The 21,577-nt window shown below is 39.2% G+C and overlaps 1 protein-coding gene across 5 annotated transcripts in view; it reads right to left on the bottom strand.

Moving 5' to 3' along the window:
• Positions 1-692: 692 nt before the first annotated feature.
• The window catches only part of khdrbs3 (KH domain containing, RNA binding, signal transduction associated 3), a 181,596-nt gene continuing 160,711 nt past the window's right edge, over positions 693-21,577 (bottom strand). For 3 of the 5 annotated variants that reach the window (XR_015757037.1, XR_015757038.1, XM_043687862.2), the window contains one exon: positions 15,158-15,856. Coding sequence is in view for 1 of the 5 variants with exons in the window: in XM_043687862.2 (XP_043543797.1) it covers positions 15,756-15,856 (101 nt within the window). In the remaining 4 variants the exon portion in view is untranslated. Of the gene's footprint in view, positions 880-14,199; positions 14,260-15,157; positions 15,857-21,577 lie in introns of those variants that run through there. The other 2 variants (XR_006311360.2, XR_006311361.2) reach the window with 2 other exon arrangements.

Raw genomic sequence — 21,577 nt, 5'->3', positions numbered from 1 at the left:
ACCCCTTTGGTCTGGAGGAAGTGGGAGGATTCAAAGAAGAAATTGTTAAGGGTGAGGACCAGTTCGGCCAAACAAATGAGAGTGTCGGTGGAGGGGTACTGTTGGGAACGTCTGGAGAGGAAAAAACGGAGGGCTTGGAGGCCCTGGTCATGGCGGATGGAGGTGTAGAGGGATTGGATAAAATGCCAATTCCTGGGAATTGCCAGCTATTGCTGGCCATGGTCCTGAATTGAAAAGGAAACTGCTGTCCTAGTATTTCTCGTAGTTTAAACTCAGGAAATAAATGGTTGAGAGAAATACTCACAAGACTGGTCTTGCCAAATCTCTCTTTCAAAACAAGCAAAATGTATCTGAAAAAATAAGAATTTTTTGGCCATATGTTAGAAGCCAACTTATACATGTTATATGTATGAAATGCAGGACTTTGCAAAAGATCAGAGGTTGAGTTTTACACGTCATTAACTATTAACCAGTACATATTCGTGACAATACATTACAGAAATTCAATACATTTTTGAAAGTTATGATTTTGATTAGAATCTATTGTGCTGTTAGATGAGTGCGTGTGCACAATTTAAACATTCAGACCTAATCCCTTGCAACCTCTATTTCATTAGTAAAAAAATTGTCAACTGATTTCTAAGTTAGTTGTAAAGTTAACAACAAATGAATACAAATTAAACGAAATTCAATACATGTAAAACAGAAGAACCTTTTTAATAAAAAATACATTTACAGGTATTTACAATTTTCACAATTTGATTTATAAACAGACGTAAAAATGAAGTTGGATGTTCACTTCTTTGTGATGTCTGCCATTCTGTGGATTTCCGTGCTGCTGAGCTTCATTTTAACCAATGTTAGGTGAAAAACAATCTCCTGTTGAAAAACAAACAATGATCTTTATTTATGGTACATCTTTAGAATCACAGAATCCCCACATTTGGCCCACGGAGTCAGCACGGAGTCTCTGAACAGCATCGCACTCAAACCCAACCCCCTACCCTACCCACGTAACTCTGCCTTTAACATAATCCACCTCGGTTGTGTATCCGAGGCCAATTCACCTTATCTGCAGATTTTTGGACTGAGGGAAGAAACTCGAGCACCTAACAGACATGCACTCAGACAGGGAGAGAGCGTGCAAAATCCACACAAACAGTCACCCAAGGCTGGAATCGAACCCAGGTCCCTGATGCTGTTAGTCAACAGTTCTACCCACTGTGCCACCCACTTTTAAAATATGTGCAAATCACCTTATGCTACCTTCAACTGCTCCTTTCACCAACATTCAGTTCCTATTTAAAAGTTGATTCCGAAGAGCATAACACCTCAGAGAAATAGGTCATTTGACCCCCCCCCGGATCAACTCCACCAATGAGTTCATGATTGATATAACTCCACTTTCCTGCCTTTTATCAAAAATTATTGATTCCCCTGACTGATTTAAACTGTCGTCTATCTCAGTCTTGAATATACTTAGTGACCCAACTTCAATAGTCCTCTGTGATAAAGAATTCCACAGATCCACCATCCAAAGAAATATAACTCCTCATCTCTATTTTACATTGGCAACCTCTTACTCTGTGATATTGCCCTCTCCCCTTAGACACTTCCCCAAGGGGAAACAACCTCCCTCCATTAATCTGTTATGCTTCGAGTGAATGTGTTTCAGTAAGGTCTCCTTTTACTCTCCTAAACTCCAGTGAGTATCCCTAACATATTCAACCATTCCTCATAAGAAAAGCCCTCCATACCCAGGTCAACCTCTAACGCCAGGATATTTTTCCTTAGGTAAAGGAACCAGAACCATCCAGATGTGATCTGACAAGTGCCTTGTATAATTTTAAGCAAGATCTCTCTATTTGTATACTCCATTTCTTTGAAGTAAAGATTAACAATCTACTTTCCTTCCCTGTTTCTTTCTGAACCTGGATGTTAGCTTATTGTGATTCATGCAATGGGACCCCAAATCCCATTGTGCAGCAGCTTTCTGCAGTCTTTCTATATTTAAATAATATTAATCACATCCATTTTTCCTGCCAGAGTGCATAATCTTACATTTTCTCTCAATGTATTCCAGTAGTCCAGTTCTTGTTCACTCATCTATCCTATCCTATCTACAGCTCCTTGTGTCATCCTCACTACTTGTCTTTACTTGTCTTCCAGCTACTTTTGTCATCCACAAACTTTATGATTGTATTTATCATCCATTAATATTGTAAATAATTGTGGCTCCAGCTTTGATCCCTACTCCACTAGTTATATGCCTCCCTCTTATCACAACTGTTTTTTCTATTACTTAGCTAATTCTCTATTCATGCTAATATACAACTCCCATCATAACACACATTTTGCTTACTAACTAGTCTTATAGTACCTTAATAAAAGGAAATTAAAATGGATAAATACTTCCTTTATCTGTCCTTCTTGCTACATCCTCAAAGGACAATAATGAATCTGTCAGGCAAGATTTCACCTTCATAAAGCCATGTTGACTCTGCTTGGTAATATTATGAGTTTCTAAAGGCTCAGGTATTACATCCTTTACAATTGACTTGAAAATGTTCCAAACAATAGATGTTAAGCTAATTACCTTTTTAAAAAATTCTTCCTTTTTTTAATAAGGGTGTTACACGGAGTTTTCAAATCCTCTGGAACTTTTCCAAAATCTATGGTTACTTGAGATAAACACCCAGTCCATCAACGAGCTCTGCAGTTACTTGGTTTAAAAATTTAGAATGCAAACCTTCAGATCCAGGGGATTTATCGGCCTTTAGTCTCATTAGTTTCCCCTTTTCTCTGGTGATAGTTCCCAAGTTTATATCCTCATCTCTTTTAGCACCTTCATTATTTACTATTTTTGGAATACCATCACTATCTTCTACTGTGAAGCCTGATGTAAAGTATTCTTCTACTCCTCTGCCTTTTCCTAGTTCTCTATTATTTCCCCAGCCTCATCCTCTACGGGACCTTTAGCATCTCTTTTTCTTTTGAAGAGGCTCTTGATATCTTTCTTGATATTACTTGCTAGTTTTTCCTCATAGTTTTCCCTCTATTATTTATGAGATCATCTGGGCATTGGGCAAAAACACAAAAGAAATATAGATTTGCTTTGGGCCTCCCATTAGGCATATATTAACGCCTGCCAAACAACTACCTTGCTAGCACATTCTTAACACTTGTCAAATAATTAGTTTGCTGATATGTCCTTTTTTCCTGCTCACTTCAATTTACAAAATTGAGCGACTGACAGCTACAATTGGACCTGATGTTGTGCACACCAGAGATTGGGCAAACTGAATAAAATATACAGGAAATAGGTGATCAGGTGAATTTCAAGATACCCAAAAGAGTAAAAGGTAAAGTCCTAGTATTTACAAAGTTTTCAGGCTTTGCTAAAGGTTGAGCAACAGAAAGCCTTGGAAAAATTCATCTGTTTTCACGAACTTGATGGAGTTATTTGAAGAAGTGACGAAGAGGATTAATGAAGTAAGAGCGGTGGATGTGATCTATATGGATTTCAGTAAGGCTTTCAACAAAGTTCCTCATGGTAGACTGGTTAGCAAGTTTAGATCTCATGGAATACAGGGAGAACTAGCTATTTAGATACAGAACTAGCTTGATGGTAGAAGAAAGAGGGTGGTGGTGAAGGTTGCCTTTCAGACTGGAGGCCTATGACTAGTGGTGTGCCACAAGGATAGGTGCTGGGTTCACTGCTTTTCGCCATTCATATACGTGATTTGGATGTGAATGTAGGTGGTATGTTAAGTAAGTTTGCAGATGACACCAAAAATTGAGGTGTGGACAGTGATGACGTTTATGTAGTGTACAAGGGGATCTTGATCAGATGGGCCAAAGGGCTGAGGAGTGGCAGATGGAGTTTAATTTAAATAAATATGAGGTGCTGCATTTTGGAAAATGAAATCAGAGCTGGACTTCTACACTTAATAGTGTAGACTACCTGGCCATTGTCCATCCAGTTTACAGTTCTTCTGCCTCTGTCCTTTCAGGTACATGAAGGGATTAGGATTGGATGGAAAGATGAAGTAAGAGTTGAATGCCTAAAACCATCAGCACATTGTAAATCTGAACAGATTATGGCGCAATTTTTGTCAGAATAGGGAGCATCTTCACCACGGTGAAAAATGTTAGAATTTGCTGGGAATCACAAGTCCTACCCTGAACTGGCTTCTCACTTCACAGGTATCGGATGGATGCAATGAAACTTGAAAGGGTTCAGAAAAGATTCAGAAGGATGTTGCCAGGGTTGGAGGATTTGAGCTATTGGGAGAGGCTGAATAGGCTGGAGCTGTTTTCCTTAGAGTGTCAGAGACTGAGAGAGGTGACCTTACAGAGGTTTATAAAATCATGAGGGGCATGGATAGGGTAAATAGACAGAACTAGAGGGCATATGTTTGGGGGAGGAGAAGAAAACTTTAAAAGGGACCTAAGGGGCAATTTTTTCATGCAGAAGGCGGAATGGGCTGTCAGAGGAAGTGGAGTAGACGGGTCAATTACAACATTTAAAAGGCATCTGGATGGGTACATGAATAGGAAAGGTTTAGAGGGATATGGGCCAAGTGCTGGCAAATGGGACTAGATGAGATTGGGATATCTGGTCAGTATGGATCAGTTGGAACAAAGGGTCTGTTTCCGTGCTGTACAACTCTCTGAGTAAAACTGAAAGCCTGCGTGGCACACCCTCCTCATTCCTGAAGAAGGGCTTGTGGCCAAAATGTCGATTCTCCTGCTCCTTGAATGCTGCCTGACCTGCTGCGCTTTTCCAGCAACACATTTTTCAGTTCTTATCTCCAGCATCTGCAGTCCTCACTTTCTCTGAGCAAAACTGCAAACTACATGGGCAGCATTTTTAACGAGTGATCATGTAGATTAAGACCAAACACAAGGTGCAGAAGTCTCTCATTCACTACCTTTTTAAAAATATTTTGGATACTGGTAAGAATGTAGAGTAGGTCAAGCTTGTGGCACTCTAAAGGAGTGTAAGTGGCTGCTGCTTGGGCTGGGGGTGAAGGGTGGAAGGATAATTAGTTATAGAATAATCAGTAGTTAGGCAAAAAAGCAGACCGTTCTGTGGCTGTAGTTACAACTTCAGGATGGCGTCTCTAGTGCCAGGTTCAAGGCTGTCAAAGTGGCTTCAGACCATTCTTTTCTGAGAGAGTGCAGAGCCAGATATCATGGTCAGTACATTACCAATGACATGGGGAGAAAGAAGGATGTGATTCTGAAATTAAAAATTGGAGAGTGAGGCAAATGAAAGACTTCTGAAGTTAGGACAGCTCCCAGTACCATGAGCAGAGGTAAGGAAGACTAACCAAATAAACACATGGCTAGGAAAATAACACAGCGAGAGGCCTTTAGATTTCTGGGGGATTGGGACTGGTTCTGGGACAGGCAGAATCTGTACAAGGAAGGAAGTTTACACCTTAGAAGGACTGGGACTAATATCCTCATAAGGAGATTTTCCTGTTTACTAGGAAGGGTTTAAACTAGCTTGTTAAAGGAATGGGAACGCAAGAGGGAATTCAGATATGGGAAGTAGAAAACGAAATGTGAAAAGCAGCAGACACAAATCCTACTCCCAACCAAAACAAATTGCAGAATAGTGTTAGAAAGGTAGTGCGCTTTTAATTCTCTCTGAATGCATACAGCATTCTCAAAAGATAGGTGAATTGATGGCTTGAGTAGAATTATAGGGCTTGATTTAATTGCCAATACGGAGATGTGGCTTAAGGGCTTTCAAGAATGGGAACTGAATATTAAAATACATTAGTTATTTTGGAACGTTAGTCAAAAAAATGTAGTGCAGATAATAAAGGATAGGACCTGTGTATTCATGAGAGATCAGTGTTTGAGGATGTTACTAGCAGAGTTGATAAGGGAACCTAGTGAATATGGTTTATTTGGATTTTCAGAAGGTGCTTGATAAACTATCCAATACAAAATGTGTGTGTTTGGGTGTAATGAGATTGGAGGATTTAAGATTAACAGGAAGAGAACAATAGGTTAATTTTCAGATTAGCAGACTATGACCAGTTGTATACTGCAAGGATTGGTGTATTGGCCCTAGGCGTTCATGATCTATTATGACTTTGGATGGTGGGGGAAAATTGTAATATGTCCAAGTTTGCACATAACACAAAATTTAGTAGGAACGTGCTGAGGGGAATATGCAGAGAGTTAGGGAGGGTAAGTGAGCAAAGGCACGACAGATGAAATACAATGAAGTTAAAGGTGAGGGATTCCGCCTTGGTAGGAGGAACAAAGGTGCAGATTATTTTTCAAATGGTGAACGATTGCAATGTAATCATGTCCAAAGCGACAGAGGTGTCCTCGTTCACAAATCACTGAAAACTAGCATGCAGGTGCAGTAAGCAATTCAGAAGACAAATGGTGTGTCAGCCTTTAGATACAAGATCAAAGAAGTCCATATAATTGAAACAATGATTTGGAGATGCCAGTGTTGGACTGATCTGTACAAAGTGTTGCGTGATTTTTAATTGAAACAAGAACACTGGTGAGACCATACCTGGAAGATGGTTTGTGGCTAAGGAAGGATATATTTTCCATAGAGGGAGTGCAGAGAGGTTCACCACACTGATTCCTGTGATGGGTGGGACCGTCTAGTGAAGGAGGGATTGAGGAGACTGGGCCTGTACTCAATGGATTTAAAAAGGATATGCAATTTCATAGGAATTTGAAAGGAGAGGCAGAATAAATGCAAAATAGATGTCTTCCCTGGCTATGGGATCTGGAACCAGGGTTTGCAATCTCAGAATAGAAGGTAAGCCATTTAGGACTAAGATGAGGAGGAAACTCTTAATTCACAGGGCCAATAAAACCAGTAAATAGTATTAGGGAGGGTATTTTATAACTTAGGTCTTTAGTAGCTGAAGCACAATCACAGGAGCAATCAAAATCAGGATGCTCAAAAGATTAGAACCAGAGAAGTTTAGATATCTGGTATGATTGTCGGGATGGAAGAGAATTCAGAAATCAGGAGGAAGGGGCCAAGGAGGAATTTGAAAGCCAGCCTGGAAACTTTAAAATCAAACTGTTGCTCAACTGGGAGCCTGTGTAGATCACAACTACTCACCAAAATAATAGCAGTGTCAAACAAGAGGCAAAACCAGGTCAGGAAACACAAAGAAATTTTGGGAATGACCTCAGAAATGTAGCTTACAAGTCTTAGAGAACTGTATAAACAGCACATTGATCAATCAATGGCAAGTGCATAAGTTTTATATTGGTCTAAAGACTGACATTTTTGGGTATCTAAGAAAATTGGATAATCTTAATATAAGAAAAGCAGGAGATGATGTGTTGCTAAAAAGATGGAAATCTAATGCAAAAAAAAGAGATTCACCATCATTCATTTTGTACAAGCACTTCATGCTGTTAAATAATCCTATCATAAGCATATAAAAGTACAGGTTTATTTTCTGCTTACCTGACATGAATGGGGAGTATATACATTGTATTTCAATTGTTTAAATGTTCTTATGAGTCAAAGGAAAACAAAAACATTCTGTTGTGGTGTGATGTTATAATAAATTGGCCAGCAATACTCAAATCCAAACCAGTAATATTGAGTGCCTTTGGGAGGATATCCCAACATAGAGATGCAAAGCCAGAAGCATGGCCAAATGCTTGAAAAGAACAACTCTCTCAGGGCTATCTAATCAATTACTGAAAGGTTTGTTGCAGGTGGGAATGGGGGAGAAGTAAATGTCATACTTTCTATGGGAAGGAGGCAAGTGATTGAAGAGGACATCTCAAATATTGTGCTTATTAGATGGCAGAATGTCAAAGAGAGATAGTGCCCAGTTTTAGTGATGCCTGTCTCATTAGCCTCTTGTCCCTTTCTTGAATATGCATCCTCACGAGTTTTCAAGATCACAATGCATAGAACCCATGGTTATCTGCAATGTTCAATTCTCCAAGCCTTTCACCCTTGTTCACTATTGCATTTGGGAAAAAAAAACACTCAATGAGTGTGCTTTGAAGTGCTCACCAATTTAGCCCAGTCTCCAGCTTGTTCCACCTGGGCTCTCAGCCTCTCTACAATGGAACACTGCTATTTTCTAATAAGGTCAACTTCAGCCAACAGTGACCTGCCACTGAGCTCTCACTTCATTCTACATGGTTAGGCCTACACATCAGTCCCATTAATACTTAAATTTGTGTAAATGTCTGTGTATTTGTTTGCTCAACAGGAGAAGTTGCTCCTCTGCCAGCTTTTCTGCTCTGACAACATTCTCAACTGCCATGAACAGTTTGGACTTCTATACAATGTACTGCCCTGAAATGTTGCTCCTCAGCTTGCCTCCCAGCCTGTCATTTAGGAGAGAAAATTCTGTCCCTGGCTCTATGAAAACACCAGCCTTTCTGTTCAGAACATACAGAATAATGGAGTGTCAGGGAAGACAAGTAACAATACAAATTAAGGGAGTTATTCAAGTAATGTCCAATTGCAATTAAACGAAAACATCATCTGAACTTGACCTTCAAGTTTTCTTAACAAAAAATATGATCTTTCAAAAAACGGAAAATGATACAAATGATACACTCAGTGTATCCTAACTAATCTCAAGGTGAAAAAGTTCCTTCTCACATCATCTTTTGCATATCACTTTAAATCCATGCCCTCTCATTGCTGTGGGAACAACTTCTTCCTATCTACTCCATCCAGCCTGTTCATGATTTTGAAAACCCTCCATCAAAACCTCCTCAACCTTCTTCTCTCCAAGAAGAACAGTTCCAGCTTCTTCAATGCAAACTCCTAACTAAAGTTTCTCACTCTTGAAACCATTCTTGTAAATCACTTCTGCAGTCTTTCCAGTGCATTCACATCTTTCCCATAATGTGGCACCCACAATTGTGCATAATACTCCAGCTGAGGTTTAATACATGTTTTATACAAATTTAGCATCATCCTTTTGTTCTTGTACTCTGTCTCTATTAATGAAACTAAGGACACTGTATACTTTATTAACTGCCCTTTCCACTTGTCCTACCACCTTCAATGATCTATGCAAGATACATCCAGATCCCTCTGCTTCTATGCCCCATTTAGAACTCTACCTCCTATTTTATGTTATCTTCCAATTTTCTTCCTACCAAAGTGCATCATCTCATATTTCTCTGCAAACCTATCCATCCACTCCAGCAAATTCTCAATTTCCTTATGCAATTTCACTGTCCTCATGCAATTTCACACTGTCCTCCTCATAGTTTACAACTCTTCTAAAGTTTTCTGTCATCTACAAACTTCAAAACTGCCCCTGCACACAAAGATCCAGATCAACAGTATATAATAGGAAAAACAAGGGTGCCAGCAGCAAAGCACAAACCTTTCTCCAGCCTGAAAAATATTCATTGACCATTACACTGTTTATATCAGTCATTTTTATAATCATGTTACTATTGTCATTTTTATACTATGACCTACAATTTTCATCACAAGTCTTGTTTTTTTTAAGATTACTTACAGGATGGAAACAGGCTCTTTGGCCCAACAAGTCCACACAGACCCTCCGAAGAGGAACCCACCCAGACCCATTCCTCTACATTTACCCCTTCACCTAACACTACAGGCAATTTAGCATGGCCAATTCACCTAACCTGCACATCTTTAGACTATGGGAGGAAACCGGAGGACCCGGAGGAAACCCACGCAGACACGGGGAGAATGTGCAAACTCCACACAGACAGTTGCCCGAGACGGGATCTGAACCCAGGACTCTGGCGCTGTGAGGCAGCAGTGCTAACCATTGTGCCGCACTGTATCAAACACCTTGTGGAAATGCACATATACATCACTGGCATTATCACCACCAAGTCTTTTGGTTGCCTCTTCGAATAACTTCAGTAAGTTAGTGAAACACTATTTCCCCTTTAGAAATCCATGTTGATTTTTCTTAATCAACCTACATTATTCCAATTGACTATTAAGTCTATCCTGAATAATTGTTTCCAGACCTTCCCACCACCAAAGTTAAACTGATTTATCTGTAATACCTGGGAATATACTTACAACCTTTCTGGAACAAGGCCACAACATTTGATATTCTCCAGTCCTTTGGCACCTCTACACAGGTGCATAAACCAAATCATCCGCCAACATTTCCGCCACCTCCAAACAGACCCCACCACCAGGGATATATTTCCTTCCCCACCCCTCTCCGCCTTCCGCAAAGACCGTTCCCTCCGTGACTACCTGGTCAGGTCCACGCCCCCTACGACCCAGCCTCCCATCCTGGCACTTTCCCCTGCCACCGCAGGAACTGTAAAACCTGTGCCCACACCTCCTCCCTCACCTCCATCCAAAGTCCTAAAGGAGCCTTCCACATCCATTAAAGTTTTACCTGCACATCCACTAATATCATTTATTGTATCTGTTGCTCCCGATGCGGTCTCCTCTACATTGGGGAGACTGGGCGCCTCCTAGCAGAGCGCTTTAGGGAACATCTCCGGGACACCTGCACCAATCAACCAAAGCGCCCCGTGGCTCAACATTTCAACTCCCCCTCCCACTCTGCCGAGGATATGGAGGTGCTCGGCCTCCTCCACCGCCGCCCCCTCACCACCAGACGCATGGAAGAAGAACGCCTCATCTTCCGCCTCGGAACACTTCAACCCCAGGGCATCAATGTGGATTTCAACAGCTTCCTCATTTCCCCTTCCCCCACCTCATCCTAGTTTCTAACCTCCAGCAAAACTGTCCCCTTGACTTGTCTGGACTTGTCCGACCTGCCCAGCTCCTTTTCCACCTGTCCACTCCACCCTCTCCTCCCTGACCTATCACCTTCATCTCCTCCCCCACTGACCCATTGTACTCTATGCTACTCTCTCCCCACCCCCACCCTCCTCTAGCTTATCTCTCCACGCTTCAGGCTCTCTGCCTTTATTCCTGATGAAGGGCTTTTGCCCGAAACGTCGATTTCGAAGCTCCTCAGATGCTGCCTGAATTGCTGTGCTCTTCCAGCACCACTGATCCAGAATCTGGTTTCCAGCATCTGCAGTCATTGTTTTTACCTCTACACAGTGCCAGGATTAAGAAAAATGCTATTCAAAATATCTGAATATTATCCACTTGGATCAAAACAGGAATGAAGGGAGTTAGCCATTGGGAAAACCAGAGCAAGCTTATGTTATTAGTTCCGAGTGATGAAATCAAATGGTAGTTTGGCTGAGATGCTTAAAAGGAAAGAGATCAATCTGGAATGACTCTCCCTTCTCATAAGAAATTATAAATATGATAGTATAATCTTTGATGTGGAATGAGCTTGTGAATCATGAATTAGAGAACATCCACTATCTCAAAGTATCACAGTTGTAGTAAAAAAAAAGTTCACAATAAGGCAGACAGGAATTAAGTCTGGAAGACATGCATGAAAGAACTTATGGGGAGGAGGGGTTGATGATTAGAAAGATTGAATTGCATAAAATGGTGGAGCAGATTAAGGAAGCTTTGCCCTTTTCGTAAATACTTTGAAAGCTAACTTAGAAGGCCAAGACCTCTCAGGCCATGCATTAGTCAACTTAAATGCCTGTACCCAGCACTGCAAACATTTTAACAAGTTTGTGTAACAAGCAACAAAAACAGGAATTGTTGGAGAAATTTAGTGGGTCTGGTAGTATCGATGGAGAGAAGCAGCATTAATGTTACAAGTCTAGTGACCATTCTTCAGAACTCCAAAGTTCTGAAGAAGGGTCACTGGACTCAAAATATTAACTCTGCTTTCTGTCCACAAATGCTGCCAGACCTGCTGAATTTCTCCAGTAACTTGTTTTTGTTTCAGATCTTCAGCGTCTGCAGTTTTATTTTTGTACGACAAGTATTACCTAAATAAGATGGGTTCAGAGTAAGAGAAAAGCTGAAGTTCAGGAATAATCTTCTCCATTGAGTACAATAATGGAGTCTTGTAGCTTAGATTATAATATAAAAATGTTACAAGATTCAGTCAGCATCTGGGGAATAAACAAACAATTTAAAAACATTTTACTTTCCTCAGGATATGCCAAAGCACTTGATAGTCAAGGGAAATAGCAATGAACAAAAGCTTGAGCTCCTTGTTCTGCTTCAAATAGAATTTTTTACTAATATCTTATTGGATATATGCTAATCCTAAAAAAATCCAACAGTGTCTCTGGCAGTGAGGTACAAACTGAGATTAAGTTCTTCAGCACTGCATCACACAATCTTCTAGCTTAGGTGAATGTCTTACTAATGAGGCAAACTAATACCTTTCATACATTTCGTTGTAATACTATGTAACAGTTCTATATTTTGAAGTTTTCCATTTTTGTTCTAGTTGTTTTAAAAATAAATTTCTCTCTATATTTATATCCCCTTTGGAATCCCCGGCTCAGACCATCTGTGTTGGAACAAATATGGCCAAAAGTAAATCATGATTGCAGCCCTTGATTAAAAAAAAAACAAAGACACAATCATATTATCCAAAATGTTACTGAAAACTTTTCTTTCATGGTAAAGTAATCCCTTGGATGCTTACTCTGACCTGAAAACACTGAAGGTTAATTTCATTCCCTCTGAATTCTTATGAATACTTTAATCATCCCTAGCTTTGTAATTCAAAAAAGGATTACCAATCATAACATTTTATATTGTATATCCAGGTCTACTGAGAACTTTTTTTTTGAGTAAGACTGTGTTGTTTTGCAGCACTAAATATCGCCACATTGCAGCATTTTTACATTAAGAATATTAAATAAGTGAAAAACAAGGTCTAGATATTTACACAACTAATTTTCAGCATTCAGACATTTGTAGATAAATAATTCAAAGTTTGTGAGAAGATATGTAGCTCGGGTGCTCGTTGTTGCGGTTCTGTTCGCCGAGCTGGGAATTTGTGTTGCAGACGTTTCGTCCCCTGTCTAGGTGACATCCTCAGTGCTTGGGAGCCTCCTGTGAAGCGCTTCTGTGATCTTTCCTCCGGCATTTGTAATGGTTTGAATCTGCCGCTTCCGGTTGTCAGTTCCAGCTGTCCGTTGCAGTGGTCGGTATATTGGGTCCAGGTCGATGTGCTTATTGATTGAATCTGTGGATGAGTGCAATGCCTCTAGGAATTCCCTGGCTGTTCACTGTTTGGCTTGTCCTATAATAGTAGTGTTGTCCCAGTCGAATTCATGTTGCTTGTCATCTGTGTGTGTGGCTACTAAGGATAGCTGATCGTGTCGTTTCGTGGCTAGTTGGTGTCCATGAATACCAACTAGCCACGAAACGACACGACCAGCTAACCTTAGTAGCCACATACGCAGATGACAAGCAACATGAATTCGACTGGGACAACACTACTATTATAGGACAAGCCAAACAGAGAACAGCCAGGGAATTCCTAGAGGCATGGCACTCATCCACAGATTCTATCAACATACACATCGACCTGGACCCAATATACCGGCCACTGCAACAGGCAGCTGGAACTGACAAACGGAAACGGCAGATTCAAACCACTACAAATGCCGGAGGAAAGATCACAGAAGTGCTTCACAGGAGGCTCCCAAGCACTGAGGATGTCACCTAGATAGGGGATGAAACGTCTGCAACAAAAATTCCCAGCTCGGCGAACAGACCACAACAGATAAATAATTCAATGGCTTTACCAACAACATATTTGGATGGTAATGAGCTATATAAATCAGGAAGATTTCTGTTTCTATTTGTACTCTGTGCTGGATTAATCGAGAGATATGCCCCAGAAACAATGTTAGAATTATTCTCACTATTGCTAGGCTGGAAAGGGAAAACCAGCTTTCACTCGACAATATCAAATAATTTGTGCTGCAAGATGCATGAGAATAAATAAACATTAGGTAGTGGCTAGATTGAGATAGACTGCAGTGCCCACTTTCCGAGTAAATACATGTTACAGAACTCCTGTAGACTTCATGAATCAGCTTCAGATGTTCTAATGGGCATTTAGCATCTGCAGTCAGACATTAGAGATGACTTCTTGAAGTACTTGATTGTTTAGTGCATTCAAATAGCAGTACATGAGAATAAGTCAATGTAATAAAGAAAGAAGGATAAAAAGGATGGAACAATGGAAAATCTGTGTTGCAGAAGAATGTCTTTTTGACAGTTTGAAGATATTTGTTACTCAAACTATCAATGCCTATAAAAATGGAGTGAAGATCACTGCAAATACCCACCATAATGTCCAGTTCCAGATCACTTCATGCCCACACTGGCCAGAGTTGTAAGAAGAGCTCCTGTAAATGGAGGGAAACAAAATCATGAACATGAATATGTTGCGAAGACACCAAAAGCCAGAAAGAAATAATAACACTTAGAAAACAGACAAGCCTTAAACAATCACTATACAAAATGCTAGAAAAAAGACATTGTTTAGAGTGAATTTATTCTGATTCAATATCAAACATTATGCATTTGAGGCTAACTATAACACAATTATAGACAAAGGTTATGTGGTTTTTACACTTGTTTAACAGGATAGAATTTAAGAGATCAGCTACTGCTTAGTTTGCAGTTATATAGTTTAGTCTCTACACAATTACAAGATTGATTTATAATTGTTAGGAGTTTAGAAGTACTTGAACCTTTTCTACAGTAATTTTTTTTTACTCTAACAGCTTTACAACCTTGCTTTCTTTTAGCGTTTACTGGTTTTAAATGTTAAAGGTAAATTAAGTGATATTAAAATCTACTTGATTCATTTACCTTTGCAACTGAAGACCTTTTAAGGGTTACACATCCACTGCCTCTGACGAATGCCACATTAGTCAAGTCTGTTTGCCTCTAAAAAGCTTTAATTGCTTCCAGCGGAGGGTTCATTTAGGTAATTCTCATAAAAATTCCAAAGTGCACTAGTGAAAAAATGCTTAGACAAGATGAAATGCTGATCACATTCTTCATATATTCACTGCTCAGTAGTGTATTTTCAAAGGCCAACAATATGGACTTTTTTGTTTTTTTAAAAAAACATCATTCAGGTATATTTCTGTATCAACCTCAAGACAAACTGACTTTTGTTTTAAAAAGAAAATTTTAAAAAGACAAAAGTATATTTTCCCTGTTTAAAAGATTTTTTTGGATTTATTTGGCGTTATAAGAAAATATCAAAGTTACTGATATGTCACACACAGCAAGCTTGTTTTTTTCTCAAAACTTTATTTGTATCAAGCAAGAATAGTCAATGTCTTTGATCTCAACACTACAGAATATCTGGAGACTTCAGTTACAAAAGAATACAACTTTACTTGGCATTTGGAGTTTACTGTTGTTTAAGTAAAAGTTTACAAGGGATAATGCTCTAACACAAGCTAAACTTAAAAGTTCAAACCAAAACTAAAACTTAGGTTTGAACAAAACTAAAAGCATAACAAAAAAACATTGATGTTAACTGACTTTGTGTTTACATTTTAAGTGATCTACATTATCAAACCTAGTTTGGTAATAGATTTTTAAAGGCTAGTTAAAATTAAAAAACGTGTTAATCCTGTTTACTTGTTTCCAACAGAGCATATAAGATCAAAGTCTTTCTTTCCACCCACTTCCTTCCAGAGATCAAATAATCTCTCCATTCAAAGATTAAAGGATTTCATACAAGAATTCAGAACTGTTTAAACAGATCTGTTGTATTTAAGAAAAAAAAACTTTTATATAAAATAACCAATTACTTTTAACAGCGTACATCACTGCAGAAACAGCTAACTGATGATTGTATTTCACAGAATAGATGGAAGAATCAGTATCGTGGTGCATAGGGGTGCTCCCTGTATGATCCTTTAGGTGCTCTTGCAGGGGGAGCTTTCATCCGTGAGTTGGAGTTCGTCCACTCTTCCTGACCTATTGTGGTTATAACAGAAAAAACCATCTGCATTAGAGGATTCAAGTAGCCTACAATAACATCCACTGGAAAATCAGATGGCAAAATATAGGTTTTCAACTGAATTCCCATATGACAGACTAACACTGTATAGCAGAATTTTTTTTTTTAAAAATGCTGTCTATAAGAAAACACAATGACCAAAAGATTAATTTTCCAGGTAACTGCTCTAATGCTACAGAACAATATTTTGATTTTCTGCATTTTATATCAACTTTTTCATCACCGAAGATAAGCCAGCGAATAATGTCTCGAGTCAGATTCTTATATTATAAGTCAAACTAATCTTTCATGAAGTTTCCATTCACAAATATTTATCTTGTGGAAGCAATTTCTGATTCTGAAAATATTTAATAGGATTGTCAGAATTTTACAATTAATTCTATTCAGTTCTATATAAATCAGAACCGAGATGGAACTAGATTTCAGCAACAGTTCTGGACTCAACTCTACTGAGTGGTCAAACCAGAACATCCGAGTGATTACACATTTTGTTTCACATCAAAATCAAATTGCATAGTTAAAGCATAATCTGAAAAAAGTGGGAATATCTATGCAAATCAAGTCATTTTAGTAACGCAGGCTTAAATTAGATCTTGGTGATGAGTTATCATTTACTGAATAAAAAAGACAGCTTTCACTTTGAAAGCCTTTCTACTGGGATGTAGAGATTTTATCAGTGAAACTGAATTCCGATAAGTCTGATGCAGGAATTGGATCACTCCGTTGACACTGCATAGAAATATATTCAAAAACTTTTATTCATGTGATCTGAACAGGTTGAAATGTGCTGCAGACCATGTTTATATTGTTTAATATTTCGAAGTTCATATCTTAGTGTCATTTAGAAAGTAAGATGTCAAAACAAAGCTGTTATAAATATAGGCATAGAAATAAGCCATTCTCAAATCTGTTTATGATCGATTTATTAATTAGTAATGGCTGATCTGTACTTTAATTTTATTAACTCACCTGGTTTCTCCCTATATTCACTGTACAAATGATCAAACTCTGTTTTAACATTTTAAATTGATCTAAGTTCAATAGTTAGACTTCCAATACAGGCGTAAGAAATAGGAAAAGGAGTTGACTGTCTGACCCCTTGAGCCTGCTCTGCCATTCAATACCATCATGGTTGATTCGACATTCCTTTCATCCACTATCCTGCATTTTCCCCTCAATAGTTGATTCCCATACTGATCAAGAATTTATCTATCTCAGCTTTAGATATAGACAAGAATTCCTCTTCGTCTCTGTCTTAAACTGACACACCTTATTCTGAGACTATGCACTCTGGACCTGGACACTCCCATGAGGGGAAACATCCTCTCAGCATTTATCCTGTCAAGCCACTTAAAATCCTGTATGTTTCAATGAGATAAATACTTTAAGTGTGAAGAAAAGCTACTGAGTTTACTTCAATACTGTAATGCTTTTGGGAGCTCGGAACATGGTGAGAATTTAATCTCTAGTGCATTATATTCCCATTCAGTATTAGCTGCTGGTTCTGCGACACATTTGCTCTCTCACTCGCACATAGTAAGGAATAGAATTCATTCGAGAGTTTATTTCCTTAAATAACAATTTTTTTGTCACATGCAGAAGTAGAAGCCTCAACTATAACGTAAGAGTCTCCAACAGCCTTTCTCCTTTAGTTGTATACTGATTTTATAAGCTGGATTTTCACTAATGAGATAGTCAATTTGGAAGATTTCCCAATCCTATGGAACTGTCTTCTTTGATGTAATTTCAGCCATACTTCCATCTATTTCAGTCAGAACAAAGACATCTAATCCTTTGGAAACTTTTTCAAATGGTCAATTAAAATGTCTGTAAGACATGCAACTGAAATAATTGGATCTGGACCTTTAGAAACTCAACCAAGCATTGATAATAAGCTCAGCTAACATACAGATATTTGGCAATGTAAACTCTAGAATATATTACAATTATAAGAACACATAGCTAATGTTTTCTTTTTCTCAACTAAACCTAATAGTATGTCAATCAATTCAGTTCAGTATAGGAGTATATGTTGGTTTACAAGTGAAAGCTGCAGACATTTTCTTTCAAATGTTAAAAGGTTGAACATTTATATTCAGATTTTAAGACTCAAACAGACCTTAAATCCTTCTTTCACAAATATTTACATCTCACTCATAAAACTATCGTTCTAACATTGTACCACAAAATCCTTTGGCCAATGAAAGTTGAATCTATTTGAACTCAGCACTAATTTCAAACGGTCCAACAGATTAGTGTTCCATGATTCACTCTGATCTTTGCCACATTACTGCTTTCATCCTTACCTCTTGATGCTATTAAATGTACAATTTTAGGTTTATCTCTTTCTTCAATATATGCAGTGACTTGGCCTATACAACCTTCTGCTGTAGATAACTTCACTTATTCGTTGTCCATGGAATGAAAAAAACTTGCAGCTCCAAAGGTCTATCCCATCTGCCGAGACTACATCCCCTGCTTGTAGACTTCCCAACCAGGGAAAACATCTTCCCTACATCTAGTCTGTGCATCCCCTTTAGAATCTTATTCTTACTAGCTCTTATTACGTCTTTTGCCACTGTCTTCATTCTGCATTGAGTATCAATAAGTCAGAATTTCTATATTAACGATACTGATAATACAAGGTTGTTGAAGAAACATTAGCATTTAATTTTTAAGTTAACAATCCTATATTTTCTTTGAACTGAGTTTATTTAGTTAACTATTGCAATGGGCTGTTTTCTGGCCCCTTGCTGAGATATTTGTATCATCGATAGTCATAGGTGAGGTGCCGGAGGTTGGCTAACACGGTGCTACTATTTAAGAAAGGCAGAAAGAAAAACCAGGGAACTATAGACCTGTGAGACTGTCATCAATGGTGGGCATGTTGCTGGAGAGAATCCTGAGGGTCAGGATTCACATGTGTTTGGAAAGGGAATGTCTGCCTAGGGATAGTTAACATGGCTTTGTGCATTGGAAATCATGTCTCACTAACTTGGATTGAGTTTTTTGAAGAAGTAATGAAGATTGATGAGGGCAGAACAGTGGACGTGACCTATATGGACTTCATTAAGGCGTTCGACAAGGTTCCCCATGATAGACTGATCAGCAAATTTAGATTTCACGGAATACAGGGAGAACTAGCCATGGATACAGAACTGGCACGAAGGTAGAAGACAGAGGGTGGTGGTGGTGGAGGGTTGCTTTTCAGAGTGCAGGCCAATGATCAGCGGTGTGCCACAAATATTAGTGCTGGGTCCAATGCTTTACATCATTTATATAAAGGATTTGGATGTGAACATAGAAGATATAGCTGATAAGTTTGAAGATGATGCTATAATTGGAGGAATGGTGGATAGTGAAGGTTACCTCACAGGACAATAGGATCTGTGTTGTTTCCTGTTGTGCTTCACAGGAGGCTCCCAAGCATTGAGGATATCACCTAGACAGGGGACGAAATGTCTGCAACACAAATTCCCAGCTTGGCGAACAGAACCACAACTACAATAGGATCTTTTTCATATGGGCCAATGGGCCAGGAGTGGCAGATGGAGTTTAATTTAGATAAATGTGAGTTGCTGCATTGTGGAAAGGCAAATCAGGGCAGGACTTATAGCCTTAATGGTAAGGTCATGGGGTGTGTTGCTGAACGAAAAAACCTTGGAATGCAGGTTCATAGTTTCTTGAAAGTGGAGTCACAGGTAAATAGGATAGTGAAAGAGGCATTTAGTATGCTTTCCTTTACTGGTTAGTGCATTGAGTATAGGAGTTGGGAGGACATGTTGCGGCTGTACAGGATATTGGTTAGGCCATTTTTGGAATATTATGTGCAATTTTGGTTCCCCTGCTATAGGAAAGATGTTGTGAAACTTGAAAAGGTTCAGAAAAGACTTACAATATGTTGCCATGGTTGGAGGGTTTGAGTTATAGGGAGAGATTGAATAGGCTGGTGCAGTTTTCTCTGGAGCATTAGAGGCTGAGGGATGACCTTATAGAGGTTTATAAAATCATGAGGGGCATGGATTGAGTAAATAGACAAGGTATTGTTCCTGGGGAGGAGTACAGAACTGGAGGGCATAGGTTTAGGGTGAAAGGGGAAAGATTTAAAAAGGGACCTAAGGGGCAACCTTTTCACAAAGAGGGTGGAGAGTGTACGGAACGAGCTGGCAGAGGAAGTGGTGGAGGCTGGTACAATTCCAATATGTAAAAGGCATCTGGATGGATACATGAATAGAAGGGGTTTAGAGGGATATAGGTCAATTGCTGGTAAATGGGACTAGGTTAATTTTGGATATCTGGTTGATATGCACGAGTTGGACTGAAGGGTCCGTTTCTGTGCTGTACATCTGCACAACTCCAAGATGAGTTTTAACAAAGTTGGTAGAAGCTGGTTGCACATCATGTTGAGACCTTTGAAATATAGATGACCAGTAACTTCTCAGTTCTTGACCTACCATCTCTGCTGGATTTTTATGTTGCTGGAAATTCTGTCCAGTTAACTTGCTGGCACCATGTGACTACTGATTATAAGAGTATCTAAGTAGTAGTTATGTTGATATCTTAAGAAAACAAAAGGAAATCTTGCATTTTTATAGTGTCTTAAATGACCGCCAAGTATTTGTTTTATAATCATTTGAAGTGCAGTCACTATTGTAATGTAGGGAACACAGCAGTCAGTCAATTTGCACCAAAACAACTTTCTACAATGTGATAATCAGTGTTTTGTCATAATTAATTGAAATATAAATATTGACCAAGACACTGAGGATTATTCACTTGCATTTCTTAAAAAAAAAATATTCATGAGATGTGGGCTGGATTAGAATTTATAAACCAGTCAGAATTGCCCTCGAGCAGGTGGTGATGAACTACCTTCTTGAATCACAGCAATCCATGTGGCGTATGTAAAACCACAATGCTGTTAGGTTCCAAGCCTGTGTGACTGGAGAGGTACTTGTAGCTAGTGGGGTTCCCAGATATCTGCTCTGCTTGTCCTTCAAGATGGTAGAAATAAGGGGTTTGGAAGTTGCTGTCTAAGGAGCCTAGACAAACTTCTGCAGTGCTTCAGGTAAATGGCACATACTACTGCCACTGTGTGTCTATTATGGAGGTACTGAATTTTGAAGATGTTGCAAACAACAAGATTGCTCTGACCTGGAAGGTGCTAACTTCTAAGTGTTGTTGCAGTTTCAAGTTACTCAACCAAGTGAAGATTATTCCTCCTGACCTGTGCCTTATAGATGTTGGACAGGCTTTAAGTCAGGCAGAGTTCACAGCCCCAGACCTGTTATAGCCGTGGTATTCATATCACTAAGTTTAGTGTCTGGTCAATGGCAAACCCCGGGATATTGTGAATGGGGAATCAGTGATGGTGGTGCCATTAAGCATCAAGAAGCAATGATTGGATTCTCTCTTGTGGCAGGCTGTTATTACCTGGCATTTGGGTGAAAAAAATGTTCCAACCTATCCGCCCAAGCCTGAAATGATCTCCGGTTTTTCAGGAACACATTTGTTTAGCAGCAGAAAGAGCAGGAGTGAGGACCAGGGGCTGCTGGGAAGGTAAGTGACTGCTTTAAAAACTTACCTTGTGAACAGGCAGAGTGTGCGCTGAGCAGGAGGAGACACAGGACTGCTGAGTAAGTGAAGTAATATATTTGGGCGGGTGCGTTACTCAAAAC

The sequence above is a fragment of the Chiloscyllium plagiosum genome, unplaced genomic scaffold (assembly GCF_037043375.1).
Source record: "Chiloscyllium plagiosum isolate Xiang-an unplaced genomic scaffold, Cpla_swu_hap1 HiC_scaffold_4, whole genome shotgun sequence".
NCBI classification, from domain to species: domain Eukaryota; kingdom Metazoa; phylum Chordata; class Chondrichthyes; order Orectolobiformes; family Hemiscylliidae; genus Chiloscyllium; species Chiloscyllium plagiosum.
The sequence above is the reverse complement of the archived record's forward strand: the minus strand, read 5'-3'. Positions and strand labels throughout refer to the sequence as shown.